Source organism: Prionailurus viverrinus, chromosome F1, assembly GCF_022837055.1.
Source record: "Prionailurus viverrinus isolate Anna chromosome F1, UM_Priviv_1.0, whole genome shotgun sequence".
NCBI classification, from domain to species: Eukaryota; Metazoa; Chordata; class Mammalia; order Carnivora; family Felidae; genus Prionailurus; species Prionailurus viverrinus.
This window is the reverse complement of record NC_062577.1, coordinates 66,596,092-66,617,232: the sequence shown is the minus strand read 5'-3', so window position 1 is coordinate 66,617,232 and position 21,141 is coordinate 66,596,092. Positions and strand designations below refer to the sequence as shown.

Genomic DNA, 21,141 nt, shown 5'->3' with positions numbered 1-21,141 from the left:
GCCCCGCCGTGGCCGAAACTGACACAAAGTAGCGGGCCGAGCCCCTGGGGAGCGGGGCTGCAGCTGGGGGCGGGAGCCCGCGGGGAGCCGAGCCGAGCGCCCCCCGCCGCAGCCCCCGGCATGGGCAGCACCGGGCGGCCGGGGCGGGCGCCGGGCGCGGCGCGCTGAGAGGTGAGGCGGGGCGGGCGGGGCGTCGCGGGGGCGAGGGTGTGGGTGCCTGGGGCTCGGGGGTCCGGGGGCTGTGCGCCCGGCGGAGGATGGGGGTCCGGCGGCCTGGGGCTGGGGGGTCCGGGGGCCGTGCGCCTGGCGGAGGATGGGGGTCCGGCGGCCTGGGGCTGGGGGTCCGGGGGCCGTGCGTCAGGCGAAGGATAGGGGTCCGGAGACCTGGGGGTCCGGGGGCCGTGCGCCTGGCAGAGGATGGGGGTCCGGGGGCCGTGCGCCTGGCAGAGGATGGGGGGCCTGGGGCTGGGGGTCCGGGGGCCGTGTGTCTGGCGAAGGATGGGGGTCCGGAGACCTGGGGCTGGGGGTCCGGGGGCCGTGTGTCTGGCAGAGGATGGGGGTCCGGAGACCTGGGGCTGGGGGGCTGGGGGCCATGCGCCTGGCGGAGGGTGGGGGGGCTGGGGGTCCGGGGGCCATGCGCTCTGCGGAGGATGGGGGGCCCGGGGGTTGGGGGTCCGGGGTGCGTGCTCCCGGCGGAGGATGGGGGGCCCGGGAGCTGGGCGCCCGGCGGAGGGTGGGGTGCTTAAGGGCGGGGGCATGGCGCAGTAACCCCGGGCCGAGGGTCTGCGCGCCCTGAGAAGGGGTTTCGGGCTGGTCTTCTGCGGGTGGAGGAGGTCTCTGTGCGTACGGACTGCCAGGGGTGCCGGGGCGAGGGGCCCTGGGGATTAGGAGCTGGGGGCCCCGTCCGGGCTTGTGTTCTTGGCGATGTAAGGTGGCAGGGTCGCCGGGGGTCTAGGATTCCTCTTCCTTCTGTTCCCCCTGACCTGCCTGCCTCCTCGGAAGGAAGGGCTCAGCCTCTCAGGGTTTGGGCTGGAAGGCAGCAGGGAACAGTCCCGCAGGAGCAGCCGTGTTCCTCCATGGATCTTGCCTTCTTCCCAGAACTGGCTATTTTTATCCCAAATGTGGCTGCAGAGGGGGCTGGGGCAGGGCGACAGGCAGGACGACGTGGCCCGTGCGCCTGATGGTTCAGGAAATCCAGGCTGTGTGAGGCTTGGGAGGAGTGAGAGGGTCCTTGTTCCAGGTCGCCACTGCTGTTCTCTCCCTATGAGCCCGCCCCTCCGGCCCCCCCCCACCCCCCTCCAGGACGAGGTCTGGGACCAAGTCTCACTTTGGTTCCTCCCAGGGTCTGAGGCGTAAAACAACTTTTCTGCTCCACGTGCAGTTTCCTGACTCCTAAAAGGGTGTGTGGTTCCTTTATTAATTCCTTCGTAGGGTCCCAAACCCACATCTTCAGGCCGGTGGTGTTTCTTGACTGCCTCCCTTGCCGAGGGTGGGGCTGCAGCTTGTGGTGCCCACCCTTCCATCCTCCCCTTTACCCTCTCCGTCCACACCCCACCCTGCTGTGACTCATACTCCAGACTGGGTGGAGACCCTGGCCAAGGCCCCTGGAGGAGGGCTTGGCATCCCTGAACCGAGGATGAGGTTTTTCCTCCCGGGCCAGGCATCCTTGGAGGCTGGTTTTAGGGAGGGTCTGGGAGGATTTCTGCCTGATCTGGGGCTCAGATAGGGAGTCAGGGTTAGTGAAGGGACGGAGGGCGGTGTGGGCCCCCGGCTGTGGCCTGAGTCTGTAATTACAGAGGTTGGGCAGACAGGCAATTAGTATCTTTTCGGGTTGACAGGCAGGCAGGCTGTGCACAGGAGACTGGAGTCAGGGGAACGAATCGGGGGGGGGGGGGGGGGATTTTTATCCAGACAGAGGCAGGGGTCACAAGAGTGCCTGGAGCCCGGCCGGCAGTTTCCTGTGGGTCATGCTGGGGATAGGGATGAGGCTCTGTGACCGTGCCTTATAGGTCAGGCCTTTTACTTCTATAGGTGAAGGGAGGGACGTGGGAAGATGGAAGGAAGCAAGGGGCTGTGTGACTGATGCTCCCGGAGCGTGCGTCTCCTGCCACCCCGACTGGGCTGGACTTGTGGGGGCAACAGAGGGCAACTCCCCACCGGGGTTGGCAAGGCCCTGCTGCTGGCCCAAAAGGGCAGCTGACCCACACTGAGAGGAAGTGGCTTGGGGGCTGTGTTCAGGAAGTGAAGGCCATGCCTCTAGGGTGAGGTCCTTGGAGGAGGTGAGAATAAGCTGGGGGGTGTGAACACTAGAGGAGGTGAGAATGGGCTGGGGGGTGAGCACTAGAGGTGAGAATGGGCTGGGGGTGTGTGAGCACTAGAGGAGGTGAGAAGGGGGGGTTGTGAGCACTGGAGGAGGTGAGAATGGGGTGGGGGTGAGCACTAGAGGAGGTGAGAATGGGCTGGGGGGGTGAGCACTAGAGGTGAGAATAGGCTGGGGGGTGAGCACTAGAGATGAGAATAGGCTGGGGGGGGTGTGAGCCCTAGAGGAGGTGAGAATGGGCTGGGGGGGGTGAGCACTAGAGGTGAGAATAGGCTGGGGGGTGAGCACTAGAGATGAGAATAGGCTGGGGGGGGGTGTGAGCCCTAGAGGAGGTGAGAATGGGCTGGGGGTGTGAGCACTGGAGGAGGTGAGAATGGGCTGGGAGGTGTGAGCACTGGAGGTGAGAATGGAGGCCCCAATGGTGGGGGCTGGGGGGTGTAAATTTTGAGCAGGGCGGAGCTGCGGCCCGTTTCCTGAGGCTCTGCCAGGTGTTTCCTGGCCCGGGCTCCCTCGGCCCCACCCTTGGTAGAAATTCTGCTTTCCAGTGAGCACGGCCACCCCGAGGGCACGCGGAGGGCACCCGGTGTCCGTTCCCCTGGGATGGGTCTCCGGGGAGCTGTGCCCTCCTGTGTGGCCACTTCCTTTCCCTGTAGGTCTTGGCTTCTGTTAGGCGTCAGTCCTGACGGCGCGCACACCCCCTTCCAGGGCCGAGGCCTGGGGGAGGCAGTGGGGGAAGGTCAGAGATGGGGGAGGGAACCTTCCGAGGAGTGTGAAGAGGGGAATAAAGAGGTACCCCGGCTTTTTGACCTCACGCGTGTGTCACCTTCCTGCAGGGTCTCCCATGGGATTGCTGGGACCTTGCTGGGTGAAATGGCGCTGTGTGCAAAAAAGCGCCCCCCAGGTAAGACGGCCGGGGGGGGGGGGGACCGCGGGATCGTGGGGATTGGGTGTTACCGTGGCTCAGGGAGCAAAGGGAACAGGGACCACTGGCTGGGTGTGAAGGAGGGTGGCTCACAGCCCCGCCCATCCTGGAGGGGGGGGCGCCGAGGGGCGCGAATTCTTCCCCTGCATGCCGGAGCCGGGCGCTCCTAGCGGGGTCGCGGGGGCACCTGCCCCTCGTCTCGGGAGGCTTCGTCTTGGGCCTGGGGAGCTGTGTTCCCATCTTGTCAGCGCATCGCTCCCTCGGCGCCCCCTCCCGCCGGGTTTTCCTGCGGGCGGGGGCGGGAGGAAAGCGGTTGCCCGGACGACACTGGCGGGGAGGGCCCCCCCCCCGGGGGCGGGGCTCGGAGGCATCGCCTACGCGGCGCTGGCAGGCGCTGCCCTGCGGGCGGGGGGCGGAGCCGGGGCGCGCGGGCGGCCGGGCCTGGGGGCGGCGGCGGTCGCGGGGATGGCCGGGGCTGCAGGTGGGGCGCGCGCCCGGCGGCCGGGGCTCCTGCGCCTGCCGGGGGGGCCGCCGCGTCGGCGCTGCTGAGGCCGAGGACAGACCGACAGACTGCCCGCTCTGCCCCCGTTCAAACCGGGATCATGACGGTCCCCAAGGAGATGCCCGAGAAGTGGGCCCGGGCCGGGGCGCCCCCCTCCTGGAGCAGAAAGAAGCCCTCTTGGGGGACAGGTAACGGGAGCTGCGCCTGGCGGCCGCCCGAGCCGTGCTTCCCCTCTGCGCCCTCCCGTTCGGTGCCCCCAGCCTTTCCTGGGCTTCTCCGTTCCAGACCCCGAGGTCCCTGCCGCACCCTGGCAGGAGTCTCCGCCCGAGGGGCCCCCTCTGCGCTGCGGCAGTTCCTGGGAGTGAAGTGTCCCCGTGGGGACGGGGACGGGGACGGGACGGACCGCTGAGTGGGCAGAGGATGCTGTGGTCTGAGGCTTTGCTGCAGGCGGGCTCGGAGGGGTGAGGGGAGGAGAGGGGAGGGGCAGGCTCTGGAATGCTGCCTTTGGCTCCAGCCCGGGGAGGATGCGGTGTTTACTGCCCCAAGACACCCCCCCTCTTCTCAGCCTCTGGCCCTTGGGACAGAGGTGGGCTGGGGAGCCCTTCACTGGGCGCCCCCGTGTTCCGGGACCCAAACGTGCTGCCTGCAGCCCCAGGTTGGGGGATGCTCCACATAGGTGTTGCTCAGTTGTCACTTGGTTAGTGGCAACTGTGTTGTTTAAGTGCGGATGGCACAGGAAGGGTTACAGTTCAGGAACAGCCCTTCAGAGTACATCCAGTTCCTGCCTCCTTCGTCCCTGTCTTGGTCTGCATGACCCGTATCCCTGACCCCCCTTCTCCTACTTGAAGAGGAGCTTTGAAATAAGGTGATGTCATTGTGGGCCAGTCAGAAGGCGCTGCTGGTGACATGTGACAAGCAGAGGCTCCTGGAGGGGGTACACACGTGGGACCGTGGGCCGGGATGCTGCCGCAGAGGCAGAGCGGTTGTAGAGCACGGTGACCCTGTCTTGCTGTTCCCCCCCCCCCCCCCCCCCCCGGCAGGTTAGGAGCATAGGAGCAGGGCCACCGTGGCTGGATCTGGGGGGGTGGGGGGGCGGTGCTCCCAGGAGAAGGATGCTTTTTGTCTTCAGCTGCTATTTCTCTGGGGATTCCTGAGGCCATAAAGCCTAAGGTGTTAATTAAAGGGACGGGGGAGGGGACCTGAGTGCCCCTAGCAGCCTTGCTGCTGTCGGTGAGGAAGGGAGAGGGAGAGGCTGTCTTGTCCTGGGAACAAATGCCCGCAGAGCCCTGTGGCCAGGCTGGTGGTGACAGGGACCAGAGGGAAGAATTGAGTGACACCTCAGGCGTGGGATCGACTCCCTCAAACTGTGTACTGTGGAAAGAGCCACGGGCCCTCAGTGGAAGGCCCTGACGAGGCGGCCGGTAGCCCCCGCTGAGTGCCGCGTCACTCTGTTGCAGAAGAAGAGAGGAGGGCGCGAGCCAACGACCGAGAGTACAACGAGAAGTTCCAGTACGCGGTAAGTGAGTAGCCGCCTGCTCCCCTCCTGCTCCCCTCCCGCGCGCAGGAGGGCAAAGGCCTGGGGTGGGGGGTGGGGGGCAGGCAGCCTCCTGGCACCTCTCCACCCGCGACCGCTGAACCTAACTTCTCGCTCCTCCGCCTGTCAGCGCAGGGGGGCACGTGCAGCCCGTGAGACGCCCTGGTCTCTGCCCTCTCCTCCTCCCACACCTGTGGTGGCTGGCTTCTGGGGGCAGAGGTTTGGGAAGTGCAGGTGGAGGGTGCAGCCCCCCTCTGGTCCTGGGTCACGGTGAGAAGCCGCCTTGTCATCTTCTGCCGTAGAGTAACTGCATCAAGACCTCCAAGTACAACATTCTCACCTTCCTGCCTGTCAACCTCTTCGAGCAGTTCCAGGAAGTGGCCAATACCTACTTCCTGTTCCTTCTCATTCTGCAGGTGAGTGTCCTGTAGCCGACCCTCTGCAGCTCGTGAAGCCGAGTAAAGTCAGGGGGAGAGAGGTCGGGCGGGAGCACTGGCGTGGATGGGGCCTCAGAGCCCTCTTGCCCTTGTAGTTGATTCCGCAGGTGTCTTCCCTGTCCTGGTTCACCACCATTGTGCCTTTGGTCCTTGTCCTTGCCATCACAGCTGTGAAAGATGCCACCGACGATTACGTGAGTCGCTCCTGTCCCCGTGCCCCTTCCTCGCCTCCACTTCCACCTCACTGTCCTCCACGTCCTTGGTATCTTGGCCAGGGACAGGGACGGAGCCAGGGAGGGGGTAGATCTGTGGACAGGTGCACACAAGGTGGAGGCAGCGTCTCTGCATCCCGCAGTCATCTCGGTCCCCGAAGGCGGGGGCGGTGTCTCACTGTCTCCGTTGTCTCGTCTTCAGTTCCGCCACAAGAGTGACAACCAGGTGAATAACCGGCAGTCTCAAGTGCTGATCGATGGAAGGTGAGTGCCTGCTGGACACCGAGGGCCCTCGGGAGGAAGGGTCCCCCGGGACTTCCTCTAGCTCCTGACCTCTCTGCTCTGTCTGGTCACTGCTTCAGCCTCCAGCAAGAGCAGTGGATGAACGTCCGTGTTGGCGATATCATCAAACTAGAAAATAACCAGTTTGTGGCGGTAAGGGATAGGTGCCCCTCTAGGCCTACGAGGCTCTTCCCTTTGGTTTTGTTTTTGGTTTTTTTTTGGCAGAAAGAAGCGAGTCTTTCATGGTTTACTACTGCCTCTTAAACACCTATGGAAGGAAACTTCCTTGAGTGGGAAGCTTCTTGTCCTCTTAGCACACCTGGGCCTGACTCCTTTCTGGCCATTCATGCTTGGGACTAAGCAAACCCAGAACACTGAGGGAAGGGAGGGACCAGGGAAGCGTGCGTTGTGATGCAGGATGGTCTTCAGGCTCCTCACCAGGCTTTCTCTCCAGGCGGATCTCCTCCTCCTTTCCAGCAGTGAGCCCCACGGTCTGTGTTACATCGAGACAGCGGAGCTTGATGGGTAAGTCGGACACCTGGTGTCACACATCTTCTGTCTCCTTAAGGGTAGGAGGCTTGTGTTTTGGAAGAGGTTCCCAGGTCTGGGATCTATACCCTTTGGAAACTTCAGGGGTCGAAGGCTTTGAGCCACTCAGTAATGTGGAGGAGGGTGATGCCCTGAGGTCAGGTGCCCCCAGGTGGAATGTGGGGGAAGGGAAGAGAACCAGGACTCAGGGATGCTTTCCTTCCAGAGAGACCAACATGAAAGTGCGGCAGGCTATTCCGGTCACCTCGGAGCTGGGGGACATCAGCAGGCTCGCCAAGTTTGACGGTGAGTGATTTGGGGGAGCGGCCTTCAGGTGGAGGACGTGGGTTGGGTTTTGAGGTTTCACCTGCACCTTCTCCTTTTTGCTGTGCTGCAGCTCCCGGGACTTGTCTTTGTCGCAGTAGTGGTCGGCGGGGGGGGGGGGGGGGGGGGTCTGGATGCCAGGCGGCTCTCGAGTTCATGGCCATTTCCGGGGGTCCTCAGGGCTGATAGCTCCCTCCTGGCTGTGTATGTTGAGAGAAATTCAGTTTCTTCTTCTTCTCATTCAGCTCCAAATGATGATATGTAGTCCTTCTAACAAGAGGAGCCGTAGTGGGTATAAGGAAAAACCACCAGCTCCACCCTCCTTAGGCACACTGTATCCGTCCGCGCTTTGTCTGTGTTCACGCAACCGTGAGCACAGAGCAGTGGGATCCTACTGTACCCAGATCTCTACGCCCTGCCTTTGTTTCAGCTATTAAATTCGTCGTCTCTGTGTTACCGTTATTTATAGAAACGTACCTCGATGTAGCAACTGCGTCAAGTTGCGCCATTGACGTGTCGTATTGTATTCAACTGCCCCTCGACTGTTCAGTTGTTTCTAGTTTTTTGCCGCTCAAAGAATGCTTCGGTAAACTTGTGGCCTGTGCCGTGCTTGCCGTAGGACACAGTCCCCAGAGTGGGACCGCTGGGCCCGAGGGTCTGTGACTTTCGATCTCCGTTCATTCCTCCCCCAAAGTTGCCCGGGTCCGCGTGCTCCCGGCCGTGTGTGGCGGTACCTGTCTGGCCGCCGGCCGCCTCGCCGTCAGGCTGTGGACGGCGCCGGCGGTGACGGTGCTCTGCGTTCCGCTCAGGTGAGGTGGTCTGCGAGCCTCCGAACAACAAGCTGGACAAGTTCAGTGGGGCCCTTTACTGGAAGGAGAGCAAGTTCCCGCTGAGCAACCAGAACATGCTCCTGCGGGGCTGCGTGCTGCGTAACACCGAGTGGTGCTTCGGCCTGGTGGTCTTCGCAGGTGAGCCTCCTGGGGTGCGGGGGAAGAAGAGTAAGGGGGGAGCCTCGGCTGCCCTCAGGCACGTGGGGGGCGCCTCCGTCTCCTCCACTCCCGTGCTGTAGTCGGGGTCCACGGGCAGGAGCCCAGGGGCAGATGGGCTGTTCGTTCCGCAGCCCCTGCCACTGCTTCCTAGGTCCTGACACTAAGCTGATGCAGAACAGCGGCAGGACGAAGTTCAAGAGAACGAGTATCGATCGCCTAATGAACACCCTGGTGCTCTGGGTGAGTCCTCACACAGGCCCCTGGCCTCCGGTGCCCGGGCCGGTGCTCCCGCCTGGCCTGCCTGGTCAGCAGTGGAGCTTTAGGTTTGGGTCTTAAAGCCACCGGCAGGTCAGCCACTCACGGGCAGTGTTGATTTCGGGCCCCCTTCAGGCTTGGAGGATGTTGTTTAAAAAACCCGTAGGAAGGTGTGTGAATCAAGAACTTGAAGGGAGTAAATCACGTCTTCCCCTCTCTGGGTTCCAGTCACGGTGGTAACTTTGTGCAGCTTGTGACCTTCTGTTTGCTTTTCCAGAGGGACAGGGAGGCCTCCGTGGGGTGGGGAGGGAGGGGAAAGAAAAAGTTCCTTTAGGCCTTTTCCCCGACTTCTAAGAGTGGAGGACTCCAAAGGAAAAGTTTCTGTTTTAGTTTTTGGCACTTCCTGAATTCTCGTCTTGTCTGGCTATAAACTTGAGCTCCTTGCTGGGCTCTCCTCCCCTTCTGGAGCCCCTGCCCTCCTGCCAGCCTGCGAAGGCTGGGCCAAGTTCCGGTGGGCCAGGTTCTGCTCTGGCCTCAGAGGGTCTGTGGAGACCCAGCCTCTGGGAGCGTGGTTCATTCTGTCGCACGAAGGCTCTCATCGCCCCCTGGCGGTCCTTGGGCACCTGGGTGGCTCCTGTCAGTGGATGCTGCTTTGGAAATACAGTGGTGTCAGTTTTTTCTTCTGGCCACTGAAACTTTTTTATGATCCTTTTTCAGGGACTCCGAGATTTACATTTTTATTTTTTTTAGATGTTTATTTGTTTATTTAGAGAGAGAGAGAGAGAGAGAGAGAGAAGGGCAGAGAGAGAGAGAGAGAGAGAGAGAGAGAGAGAAGGGCAGAGAGAGAGAGAGAGAGAGAGAGAGAGAGAGAATCCCAAACAGACCCCATGCTGTCAGCACAGAGTCCAATGTGGGGCTCAATCCCATGAACCATGAGACCATGACCTGAGCTGAAATCAAGCGTCGGGTACTTAACTGACTGAGCCGCCCAGGCACTCCCCAGATTCAGACGTTCAAAAGAATTTTTTACAATCTTTAGAAGATTTTCTATTCACGGTAATCTGCATCTGTGAAGACACCGTTTGCTTCCCTGATTGAAAAAGCTTTTTGGTACTCCGTACGAGATAGCGAACATCACAGAAACTGGACGTTTTTGTTGGCTTGTGGAAGCCTAATTAGCCCAAGTAAATGGTTGGTTTCCACCAGACTGCCTCGTTACGTTGGGAGCAGGTTGCTCACACCCGTTCTCGCCATCTCGGAAGGTTCCGTGGTGGCAGACTGGGGAGCTGCGCGGCTGTTGGGGCTTCCCCATCATACAGTTAAGCAAGATGTTCGGGGAGAGGCCGCGTGATAGTCACCGGTTCTGGCCGCTTCCCGCTGGAGCATGCCGCCATTTTAAAGATGTCTGAGCTTTTGAGGGTGTGGACATAGGAGTGGTGACCTTCAGGGAGGTGCTTGATTTCGGAGGGTTCCTAAGTAGCAGCCTAGCCTCTGCTTCTCATTTGTCGCCAGATTTTTGGATTCCTGGTCTGCATGGGGGTGATCCTGGCCATCGGCAATGCCATCTGGGAGCACGAGGTCGGGACGCGTTTCCAGGTCTACTTGCCCTGGGACGAGGCGGTGGACAGTGCCTTCTTCTCTGGCTTCCTCTCCTTCTGGTCCTACATCATCATCCTCAACACCGTCGTGCCCATATCGCTCTACGTCAGGTACGCACTGCTGTGCCCTGGAGTCTGCCGGGCAGCCCAGGTGGCTCCCGGGGCAAACGTTTCTGTGAAGGTGAGCCCTTTGGGGGAGGAACCCAAACCTGCTGTTTGTGCCTCGAGCTTCTTGCCCTCTGATCCTCTGCGCGTGGAGCAAACCTCACGCGGCTTCCTGGCACTTTGGACCGTGTCAGAGCAAGATCTGTGTGGATTTCTTGGGCACGTGTCGTTTGCACACCACCTTTGTACTGTGCCGCCTCCAGAGACGTGTTAGGAACGGGCCTCCTTCCGAGTGTCGGTCTGGGGAGGGAGCCATCTGAACCCTGACGGGAGCAAGTGCCGCGGAGTCAGTCTACGTGCAGGCCGGCATGGGGCGCAGCCGTGGGTGCCCTCCAGGGCGGCTGGGGGCAGGGGAGATGCCGCCCTCCCGCCGCGATGCCGTGTGGGAGGCACAGAGTCCCACAGGAGTGGGCAGGGCGTCGCTCGCTGGGCAGTGGGTCGGGACACGTCTGAGGAGGCGGCTAGGCCGAGGGAAGGTGGAGCCCGAGCGGGGAGGCATGCGGGTTGGACCGGGGAGTGGCCACAGTTCAGCCGCGGTGAGAGGGCAGCCTGGGGCCCAGGGTCTCGGTCCTCGCCCCGGAGGGTGTTGGCTCTGTGCCGGTAGACTGCGTACGTAGTGAACCATCGGAAGATTCTTTACAGCGGATCCGAGGAATGCTTCGGGAAGCGCTGGCTGTCGGTGGCCAGCAGCCGGACCTGAACGTAGCAGATCTCTAGGGTGTTTGAGGTGAAGAGAATGTTGACAGGGACCCGCCGGGGAGGAAGGAGTAGGAAGAGAGGAAGGAGGAAGTTTCCCTTTGTTCTCCAAGCCTTGCGCTTAAGACAAGGGGACTAGAGACGCTGGGAAGGAAATACTTTCCGGGTGCTCGGGACTCTTCCCACGTGCCGTGTCTGGTTCACAGGCTCCCCCAGGTAGTCCTCCCTCGCCCCCCCCCCCCCCCACGGCAGTGGGAGAAGACGCGCCCTGGGGGGTCGAGTGGGGGCTTTTCTAGGTCCTTGAGTGGCGGTGTGGCCACATGTAAAACAGGAACAGTCCGGTTCCACCTTCTTTGTAGGGACGCCTTGATACTCCGTTGACAGGAGACACTAGACCGGAAAATAAACTTTCGAAGGGGGTTCCTGTGAGCCCTCACGTGGACCGTGTGTGCTTTGCTGCCATCGCTGGTTCCTCGTCTCTGCTGAAATGCTTTCTCGTTTGCAATCTGACTCTCCCCCATCTCTGGGCTTGCCGTCTGGGTTTCGGATCCAGTGCCCCTGGCTGCAGCCTGAGAAAGCCTCTTGCTGAGTCAGGCTCCAGGGTGTGTTGGGGGGCGCGACCCGCTCGGTGGGGAGAAGGCCGAGAAGACCCCTCCAGCCAGCTGCGCGTTTGCCGGGTAACTGGGTCCTGGTCCAGCCTCGGTCGGGCCAGAAGCAGGGTTCCGGGTGCGCCCCGCGCCCCGATGTGTGCTGGCCCGACGGCCGCCTCCCTGGGGCGCTGGCAGTCCGTACCCCGAAGGCAGCGCCCTGCAGGCAAGAGGACGGGGAGGACCCTGGGATGTGGAACGCGCCCTGTCGCTCGGCGTCGTTTCCCCACACGGAGTGGGCATCTGCGGCCGCCCTGCGCCCTCTCGAGAGCCGGAGGCCTGAGCCGGGCGGAAGGAGAGGGCTCGCCGTGGGCAGCGAGCGCCAGGGCGCTCCTGTCTGTCTGTCCGTCTTCTCTTCTTTCCTCACACACTTTTTCTCGTTTTCTCCGCACGGGCTCTGTGTTACTAGCGCCGAGGTAAGAGCTCGCCCTCGCCGAGAGCCGGGTCCGCGGTCCCTCTCTGTCTGCCTGCACTGTGTGTCCTGCCTGCCCAGGCCCCGTGCACCTTCTTGTCCGGAGAGCACCGGAGGGTCGGGGTCGGGGGCCGTCCTTGCCCTTCCCGCCCAGGCATCCACTCCGTCCGTCCGTCCGTCCGTCCGTCTGTCCGTCCCCAGGCGGGGGGCTTGCGGCGAAGGCCCCTGTGGGTGGGGGCCTCCTCGGCCTCCTGCCTGAGCCTCGTGCCCTGCCCCCGCGCCCCTTGCAGCGTGGAGGTCATCCGCCTGGGCCACAGCTACTTCATCAACTGGGACAGGAAGATGTTCTGCGTGAAGAAGCAGACGCCCGCCGAGGCCCGCACCACCACCCTGAACGAGGAGCTGGGCCAGGTGGAGTACGTCTTCTCCGACAAGACGGGCACGCTCACCCAGAACGTCATGGTCTTCCACAAGTGCTCCGTCCGCGGCCGCAGCTACGGTAGGGCGCGCGGCGAGGGCCTGGGGCCCCCGTCCCGCTTCCGTCCTGCTGGGTCTGGGGGGCCAGGAGAGCGTGCGCTTGGCACCCCCGGTCAGGACACGGCCGCGGAGCCCCTCCCCTGCCCTCTGCGGATGCCCTCTCCCCGGTCTTGGCCCCAGGCAGGAGGGGGCTCCCCGGCTGCTTGAGGTGAAGCCCGAGACGCTGGGCGTCCGTGCGGCTCCCCGTGCTGCTGCTCAGGGCCCTTGTGAGTCTCTGGAATGTGACTGTGTCTTCGGGGCGGCCGAGCCACGGGGTGGCTGGGGACAGGGTGTGTGGGACCTGGCTCTTACAGTGAGCCCCTCTCTGCTTTCTGTACTGGCTCGGGCCCGCGGCTGGCGTGTGGGGCTTGGTCTGTTGTTAGGCCTGTAGGGTGACCAGCACCTGCGGGGACCGGGGAGCCCTGGCAGGAGAGCGGGTGGGGTCAGGGATGGGGGGCTCGGGGGCCGTGACCCTCAGGCCCGGGTGCCTGGAGTCAGGGGTGCGAATCTGTGTTAGTTGGCTCAGGGTTTGGGGTTGAGGGTCCCCGACGCCGTGAGGATTCTGTGCCGGCTTCTCTGCTGCTCTGAGAGAGCTCTGACCGCGTCTCTCCTTCTGTCCCGGAGTGTGTAGGGGACGTGTTTGATGTCCTGGGACACAAAGCTGAATTGGGAGAGGTAAGGTCCAGGCTCCAGGGTTACTCTCCGTGCCGATTAAATATACGTCGCCTGACCCGTAGCGGCGGGTGTAGATAGTGGGGTGCGTTCTCTGGTCAAGAAGCGGAAGCTGCTTGGAGAAACGGGTGTTTGCGGGGAGAACTGGTCGCAGAAGTGAGGGTTTTGGGGGTTCACAGTGGGTAGCATCTGGATCCTCTGGGCAGGAGACAGGGTGGGGGCAGCCCCCCCAGATGCAGCCTGGCCCCCAGCCTCTGCTCGCTGCCCCCTTTCCTCTGCAGAGACCACAGCCCGTCGACTTCTCCTTCAATCCCCTGGCTGACAAGAAGTTCCTATTTTGGGACCCCACCCTCTTGGAGGCCGTCAAGATGGGGGACCCCCACACCCATGAGTTCTTCCGGCTCCTCTCCCTGTGTCATACCGTCATGTCGGAAGAGAAGAACGAGGGTGAGTCGGGCCGACTCGGAGCCTCGAGTGTGTCCTGGGGCGCGGCCAGGCAGGGGTGTCCTGGCGGGACGTGCGGCTCCGGGTGGCCACTCGCAGCGTGTGTGTCCTTCCCGCCCACTCAGGAGAGCTGTACTACAAAGCCCAGTCCCCGGATGAGGGGGCCCTGGTCACCGCGGCCAGGAACTTCGGTTTCGTGTTCCGCTCTCGCACCCCCAAAACCATCACTGTCCACGAGATGGGCACCGCCGTCACCTACCAGCTGCTGGCCATCCTGGACTTCAACAATATCCGCAAGCGGATGTCGGTCATAGGTGAGGCCGGGACGGGGGTCGTCGGTGAGGCCGGGAGTGGACTGGTGGGGGCATGCGGGGCAGCGTCCTGGCCTAGACTGGGTAAGGTGTGCTGGGTGGTCCTTGTTCTTGTGCTGAGGTTGGGGGTCTCTGCCTGCCTGAGTCTGGGACTTTCTCCTCCTGTGGGGATCACAGTGCGGAACCCAGAGGGGAGGATCCGACTCTACTGCAAAGGGGCTGACACCATCCTGCTGGACAGGCTCCACCCTTCCACCCAGGAGCTGCTCAACACCACCACTGACCACCTGAACGTAGGTGTGGGGAGCAGGGCCTCGGTTCTGAACTCAGTGTGCTAGGAGGGGCGGGGCCAGGGTGACCTTGGCTCCGTCCCCAGGAGTACGCAGGGGAAGGGCTGAGGACCCTGGTTCTGGCCTACAAGGACCTAGATGAAGAGTACTATGAGGAGTGGGCCCAGCGACGGCTCCAAGCCAGCCTGGCCCAGGACAGCCGGGAGGACAGGCTGGCCAGCGTGTACGAGGAGGTTGAGAGCGACATGATGGTACGGGCTGCCGCGTGGGCCGGGGGGGGAGTGCCGGGTGGGGCGTCGGGGAGGGCTCGTGCCTGGGACTGTCCCGTCAGGGCCCCTTGTGGGATTTGCAGCTGCTGGGTGCGACGGCCATCGAGGACAGGCTGCAGCAAGGGGTTCCGGAGACCATTGCCCTCCTGACGCTGGCCAACATCAAGATCTGGGTGCTGACCGGGGACAAGCAAGGTGAGAGGCATAGGAAACTACGTCGGGAGCACCGGGCCTGTCGCGAGTCAGACCTCAGGCCGGACAGGGTGCTGACCTCGTTGGCCTCTCCGTTGGTAGAGACGGCTGTGAACATCGGCTATTCCTGCAAGATGCTGACGGACGATGTGACGGAGGTGTTCGTCGTCACCGGCCACACTGTTCTGGAAGTGCGGGAGGAGCTCAGGTAGCCGGAGGCCCGTGGCAGGCAGATGTCCCCCACTTCCAAGGCCCTGCCCCGGTCCCGGAAGCCCACAGCTGCGTTTCGACCCCCCAGGAAAGCCCGGGAGAAGATGATGGACTCACCCCACACCGTGGGGAACGGCTTCACCTGCCAGGAGAAACGTCCTTCCTCCAAGCTCTCTTCTGTCCTGGAGGCTGTCGCTGGGGAGTACGCCCTGGTCATCAACGGGCACAGCCTGGTGAGCGCCCCCGTGCATCGTGGGGGAGGCCTTCCCAGAGAGCGCTTCTCCCCGCACGGCTGCTGCGCCTGCTTTGTCTCCCCTTGTCCCTTGTGGTCACGCCCCTGACCTCACCGCAGGGCCATGGCCTTTATGGGCTGGGAGGAGTGGCTCCCGGTCCCCCGGGGAGGACGGTGTTCTCTCAGGCTCTGTGTTGCAGGCGCACGCATTGGAGGCAGACATGGAGCTGGAGTTCCTGGAGACGGCCTGTGCCTGCAAGGCCGTCATCTGCTGCCGCGTGACCCCTTTGCAGAAGGCACAGGTGGTGGAGCTGGTTAAGAAGCACAAGAAGGCCGTGACCCTCGCCATTGGGGACGGAGCCAACGACGTCAGCATGATCAAAAGTGAGTGTGGATGTGTAAACGGGGTGGGGGCGGGGGGGGGGCGGTCCGCTGTTACGGGGACTCTGAACGTGTGGCCTCTGCCCCCCACCCCGTCCCCACTCGTCCCCGCAGCGGCCCACATTGGCGTGGGCATCAGCGGACAGGAGGGCATCCAGGCGGTGCTGGCCTCCGACTACTCCTTCTCCCAGTTCAAGTTCCTGCAGCGCCTCCTGCTGGTGCACGGGCGCTGGTCCTACCTGCGCATGTGCAAGTTCCTCTGCTACTTCTTCTACAAGAACTTCGCCTTCACCATGGTCCACTTCTGGTTTGGCTTCTTCTGTGGTTTCTCAGCCCAGGTAGGGGCCTGCTGCTCACCTGTCTGAGCTCCTCGGGGCACGGGCCTTCCATCCTGTCCGTCGGTCAGTCCCCCTAGGGCCCAGCTGTTGTCTGGCTCACGTCTGGTTGTCCAGGGGGGGTCCGGCTGGCTCCAGCTCAGCCGGAGCACTCGACCCTTGATCTCGGGGTTGTGAGTTCAAGCCCCCCCCCGCCATTGGGTGTGGAGCCTACTTAAAACAAAACAAAAACCAACGTTTGTCGAGGGAATAGAGACAGGTTCCAGAAAATTCCATGGGCGCCGCGTGCCGCTCAGCATCCTGTTTCTGCCTGATCTGTGCTGAAGAGAGACTACTGTTCACGCCTCTCTTGCCCTCTGCTCTCTCTGCAGACCGTCTACGACCAATATTTCATCACGCTCTACAACATCGTGTACACCTCCCTTCCGGTCCTAGCTATGGGGGTCTTCGACCAGGTCAGGGGGGCCGGGGGATCCAGCGGGGTGGGGAGGGACTGCGCGGATGGCGGCGCGTGTCCCCACTGCCTGTGGTGCCTTGGGAGGCGGCTCTCGCGCTTGGCCGCAGTGGCCTGTGACCCCCTGGGGTGCTGGACGAAGACGGGCGGGGGACAGCTGGCTCGAGGTGGAGTTTCTCGGGCGAAGAATTTGGAAGGGCGGGGCCGAGGCGCGCTGTGCCCTCGCCCGTCCTAAGGCCTCCCGGGCCTGCCCTGCAGGACGTCCCCGAGCAGCGGAGCATGGAGTACCCTAAGCTATACGAGCCGGGCCAGCTCAACCTCCTCTTCAACAAGCGGGAGTTCTTTATCTGCATCGCGCAGGGCATCTACGCATCCGTGCTCGTGTTCTTCCTCCCCTACGGGGTGTTTGCCGAGGCCGCGCGGGATGACGGTGCCCAACTGGCCGACTATCAGTCTTTCGCAGTCACCGTGGCCACCTCGCTGGTCATCGTCGTGAGCGTGCAGGTGGGGAGGGGACCCGGGACCCGCCCCCACCCCCGCCCCCGCTCCCGCTCCCACCTGGGGGCTTGCCCTGGGCGGGGAGGGGCCCGGGGGCAGGCTCTGCCTGCCTGTGACTGCTGCTTGCCGCAGATCGGGCTGGACACGGGCTACTGGACGGCCATCAACCACTTCTTCATCTGGGGCAGCCTGGCGGTCTACTTCGCCATTCTCTTCGCCATGCACAGTGATGGGCTCTTCCGCATGTTCCCGAACCAGTTCCGGTTCGTGGGTGAGTCCCCAGGGCTGCTGTCGGAGTCCGGGGGGGGCCGGCTGTTCCAGACTAATGGGGCATCTGTCCAGCTCCTGTGTGCGAGGCGCTCTGCGAGGCGTCTCCGACGCAGGCCTGGCCCTCAGAGGGCGTGACAGTGAGGAGTGGTCCCACCAGGCCGCGCGGGGTCAGGCTCAGAGGGAGGTCAGGGTCAAGCAGGGGCCGACCTCCAGGTCAGCGAGACGACTGCATGGGGTGGTCAGGGGCAGCCCCACGGAGGAGGCTGCTGTGGGTAGAGCGGAGCCCGGGCTGTGGGTTCTGATCCTAGGCCGGAATGCCAGAAGCGGAAATGGCTGGAAAGGTAGGACATCCAGGTGTCGGATGGATCGTCAGGCTGTCAGACGTGCTTCTGACTTACCAAGAGCTTTTTTCTGTTGTTTTTGTGAGGAAAGAGAGGGGCGTGGTGTCAAAGGGTTACTGTAGAAACAGCAGTGTGAGGGGCGCCTGGGTGGCGCAGTCGGTTAAGCGTCCGACTTCAGCCAGGTCACGATCTCACGGTCCGTGAGTTTGAGCCCCGCGTCGGGCTCTGGGCTGATGGCTCAGAGCCTGGAGCCTGTTTCCGATTCTGTGTCTCCCTCTCTCTCTGCCCCTCCCCCGTTCATGCTCTGTCTCTCTCTGTCCCAAAAATAAATAAACGTTGAAAAAAAAAAAAAAAAAAAAATTTAAAAAAAAAAAAAAAAAAAAAAAGAAACAGCAGTGTGGTGGCCAGTGGCACCCGCTGTGTGCCTCCCCCTCTCCCAGGTGTCGGGGGTCTGTCCGTCTGTCCGTCCGGGGACATCCAGTCAGCACCCGCTGTGTGCCTCCCCCTCTCCCAGGTGCTGGGGCTCTTGTCTGTCCAAGGGGCATCTAGTCAGCACCTGCTGTATGTCTCCTGCTGTTGTGGGTGCTGGAGGTCTGTCTGTCTGTCCCAGGGGCATCCAGTCAGCCCCTGCTATATGCTTCCCACTCTTCCTGGTGGTGGGGGTCTGTCTGTCTGTCCAGGGATATCCAGTCAGCACCTGCTGTATGCCTCCCACTCTCCCAGGTGCTGGGGATTTTGTCTGTCCCGGGGGCATCTAGTCAGCACCTGCTGTAGGAATTGACAGAAACAGGCAACATCCTTTCTCTCATGGATTTCAGTGAGATTTCTGGATTTCAGGATTTCTCTCATGGTTTCAGTGAGAGACACAAGAGCTTACACATCAACAGATAAAACATCTAGAAGTAGTAAGTTTTATGAAAACCATAAGAGGGTGGAGAGGGACAGGGACGGTCAGGGAAGACCTTGGAGAAGGGACACTGGCACAGAAAAATGTGAATAAAGGGGGGGCAGAGCTGGGGGGAGAGAGCCAGGACGAGGAAGCCGGAAGGGAGGGGGCTTCCCCAGGGGTCCCCGCTGCAGAGGGGAGGCTGGCGGGCAGGACCTGGCTATGTGTGTCAGGGGGTAAGAATGGGTCCAGATCGTTAAGGCCTTCTAGTTCAGGGTCAGGAGTTTGAATTATAATTGAAATATGGCAGGAGGTCACTGGAGGGTTAGGGGCGGGGAAGCGTCAGAGACCTGATGGTGCTTTGAAGGGCGGCTCTTACTGGTTCGTGGATGACAGAGGGCAAGGGCGGAGATGGGACCAGTTAGCAAGGCTCTGGTGACCATCTGAGTGAGGGCGTGAGGGCGGCAGGCGGCTGCGGCCTCCTTCCCAGGTGGACGGGGCGTCCGAGGGAGGAGTCAGGGTTGACTCGGAGCTTTTGGAGTAGCTGAGCGGGTGGTGGCATCTCCTGAGCCGGGAGGCCCTGGAGCAGGGAGTAGGGGTGGGGGTGCAGGGGGGCCGTGAGACGGCAGCAGAGGCGTCCGGTAGAGGTCCGAGGTTCTGCGGAAACACGTTTGGGCGGCGGGGACGGCTCGGGAGCTGACGCGGGCTGCCCCTCGTCTGCCTGTGGCCCCCCACGTCCGCAGGCAATGCCCAGAGCAGCCTGGCCCAGCCCACCGTGTGGCTGACCATCGCGCTCACCACGGTCGTCTGCATCCTGCCTGTGGTCGCCTTTCGCTTCCTCAAGCTGAGCCTGAAGCCCGATCTCTCTGACACGGTGAGCGCCCGGCTGTCTCCTTGGGGGTGGGACCCCGTGTCAGAAAGTCCCCGGGCTCGAGTGCCCGCACTCCGGGCCGCGTGGTGGTCCCGAGAGATCCCCCCCTCCCCCACTCTGTCCTGGGCGCTCCGGGCCCCCTCCCCGAGGAGTCCGCCCCCGACCCGGCCCCTCGCCACCCCCCCCCAGGTGCGCTATAGCCAGCTGGTGAGGAAGAAGAGGGCCCAGCACCGCTGCACGCGGAGGCCCGGCCGCACCAGCTCCCGCCGCTCGGGCTACGCCTTCGCCCACCAGGAGGGCTTCGGGGAGCTCATCATGTCCGGCAAGAACATGCGGCTCAGCTCCCTGGGGCTGGCCGGCTTCGCCACGCGCTCCGGCTCCGGCTGGATCGAGAGCCTGCGCAGGAAGAGGAGCGACAGCCCGGGCAGCCCCCCCGACAAGCCCCTGAAGGGGTGACGCCCCCCCCCCCTCCCTGCGGATTCCGGCCCAGACGGGGCTCAGACGCGGAACCAAAAACAGAAGGGCCCGAGGTTGGGTCCGCCCCTGCGCTGCCCGGGGCCCGTGGGGAGGCTCAAATCTCTGTATTTTTTTACTCCCTCCGACCCCCACCCCAGGGGCCGAGAGCCCCTGTTCCTGAATTACACGAGAATGTATCGCCGGGAAGCCAGGGACCTGCTGGGGCCCGCGTGCCCCTCACGTCGTGTGCGTCTCTCCTTGATTTGTGTTTGTGTCTGGTTCCATTTTGTCTTTTTTATTTGGCAAGTGGAGGGGGCCTCTGAGCGACTTTTATGTTGTAGGAGAGGGGGCTGGTCCACAGGAGGGTCCCTCCCCCCCCCCCCCCCAGCCACCGGGCTGCACGGGGTGGCTGGGGTGGGACCCCTGCCCGGGCCTCCGGCTGCTGGTGGGCCCTTGGGGCTGGTGGAGCACAGAGGAGGATCTGGTCCCATCGGAGTCTCCTTCCTCACCTTGAGAGTGAAGTGCTACCCCTCCCCGAACACACATCCCTTCCTGGGTCCTGAGTCCTGCTGGTATTGGGCTGGGGCCTTGGGAGGGTGGCCTGTCCTTCTCAGTGACGTCAAGCTGGGTGTAAGATGTCCTAAAAGCAAAGATTTCTTTAAATGTGGGTTTGGGTTCCCTGCAGAGTCCTGTCTTCCCTTCCTCCTCCTCCGGCATTTTCCTGCACCCGCACCCAGCCGTGCAGCGGGGTCCACGCTCCTCCCTCTGGTAAACAAGGGGTCCCACCCCTCCCGCCAGCAGCCCGCAGGAGGGGGGCCCAGGCGCCAGTCCTTCCTCCCCACCGTCCACACCGCCCATCAGGCTTCTCCTGGGCTGCTTGGTACCAGTTCAGTCTTGGCAGTGGGGGGGGGGGGGGCGGTGCTGAGGGATGGCGTGTGGCTGGAAGGGGTGTGCAACTCTCACACTCGATGTGGGCGCCTCCCGGGAGGTGCACTGGGCAGGGGGGAAAGGGCAGGGGTCCCTTCTGGCCGCACAGTTTACAAACCCAACATCATGTCTGTCTGTGTGTCTCTCAAGGTGAGAGTCTGATTTTTATACCAAAGAGGAAATGATTTTTTTTCGTATTTGGTTTGTCTATATTATATAAATATATATATAAATATATATATATATATATATATATACAGTTATATATATATTATTTTTTTGGTTCTCTCTCGTTTTTCAGGGAGGGAGGAAAGTACCAAGTTGCATTGAGCTGTAATTAAGGAACATTCTGTATAATTTATGACACATTTCTATACTTGCAAGAATTCTATCATTTTATGGACATAAGAGAAAAAATGCCTTTTTATAAAATTCCAATTTCTGAGACGTGTGTCATTTGTGTGTTTTCTAATGTTTCATCAAGGCTGGTGGTAAAGTAAAGGCCAGCTTTCTTAGAGGAGTTGAGTGGGTGGGGGCTATGGGGAGGGCCGCGGGGTGGGGGCTGGTGGTGGGGGCTGCCGGCGGGGGGGGGGGGGGGCTGGTGAGGAGGGCTGGTGGTGGGTCCTAGGTGCCCTCTGCAGGCTTCTGGGACCATGTGTCAGCTAGAAGGTGGGCAGACCTCGGGGACTGTGTGTGCGGCCAATGGCTGGGTGCTTAGGGCCTTGAACCATTTGCTTTTCCAAACAGAAGCCAACCGCACCTT

At 62.4% G+C, this 21,141-nt stretch overlaps 1 protein-coding gene across 4 annotated transcripts; it reads left to right on the top strand.

The window, feature by feature from the left end:
- Positions 1-32: 32 nt before the first annotated feature.
- On the top strand, positions 33-20,823 carry ATP8B2 (ATPase phospholipid transporting 8B2). Of its 4 annotated transcripts, none has more exons than XM_047840154.1 (28): positions 33-171; positions 3,154-3,221; positions 5,202-5,260; positions 5,581-5,694; positions 5,811-5,909; positions 6,130-6,191; positions 6,290-6,362; positions 6,664-6,734; positions 6,964-7,043; positions 7,871-8,029; positions 8,202-8,290; positions 9,818-10,014; positions 12,114-12,322; positions 12,971-13,014; positions 13,293-13,458; positions 13,581-13,769; positions 13,944-14,059; positions 14,143-14,307; positions 14,409-14,520; positions 14,620-14,725; positions 14,816-14,960; positions 15,160-15,343; positions 15,455-15,678; positions 16,047-16,130; positions 16,388-16,633; positions 16,760-16,898; positions 18,868-18,998; positions 19,185-20,823. In XM_047840154.1, the coding sequence occupies exons 2-28, from the start codon at positions 3,191-3,193 to the stop codon at positions 19,449-19,451; spliced, it is 3,561 nt and encodes a 1,186-aa protein (XP_047696110.1). In that variant the 5' UTR covers positions 33-171; positions 3,154-3,190; the 3' UTR covers positions 19,452-20,823. The 4 variants fall into 4 exon arrangements, with proteins under 4 accessions (XP_047696110.1, XP_047696111.1, XP_047696112.1 ...); XM_047840155.1 differs by lacking the exon at positions 33-171 and adding an exon at positions 2,831-2,969; XM_047840156.1 differs by lacking the exon at positions 33-171 and adding an exon at positions 3,038-3,056.
- Positions 20,824-21,141: the final 318 nt, after the last annotated feature.

Excerpts from the sequence above, each read along its gene's own strand:
- ATP8B2 (XM_047840153.1), top strand. The coding sequence starts at position 3,845 with ATGACGGTCCCCAAGGAGATGCCCGAGAAGTGGGCCCGGGCCGGGGCG. Across the intron at positions 3,933-5,201 it reads GAAGCCCTCTTGGGGGACAG|AAGAAGAGAGGAGGGCGCGA; the intron begins GTAACGGGAGCT and ends ACTCTGTTGCAG. Across the intron at positions 6,363-6,663 it reads AAAATAACCAGTTTGTGGCG|GCGGATCTCCTCCTCCTTTC; the intron begins GTAAGGGATAGG and ends CTTTCTCTCCAG.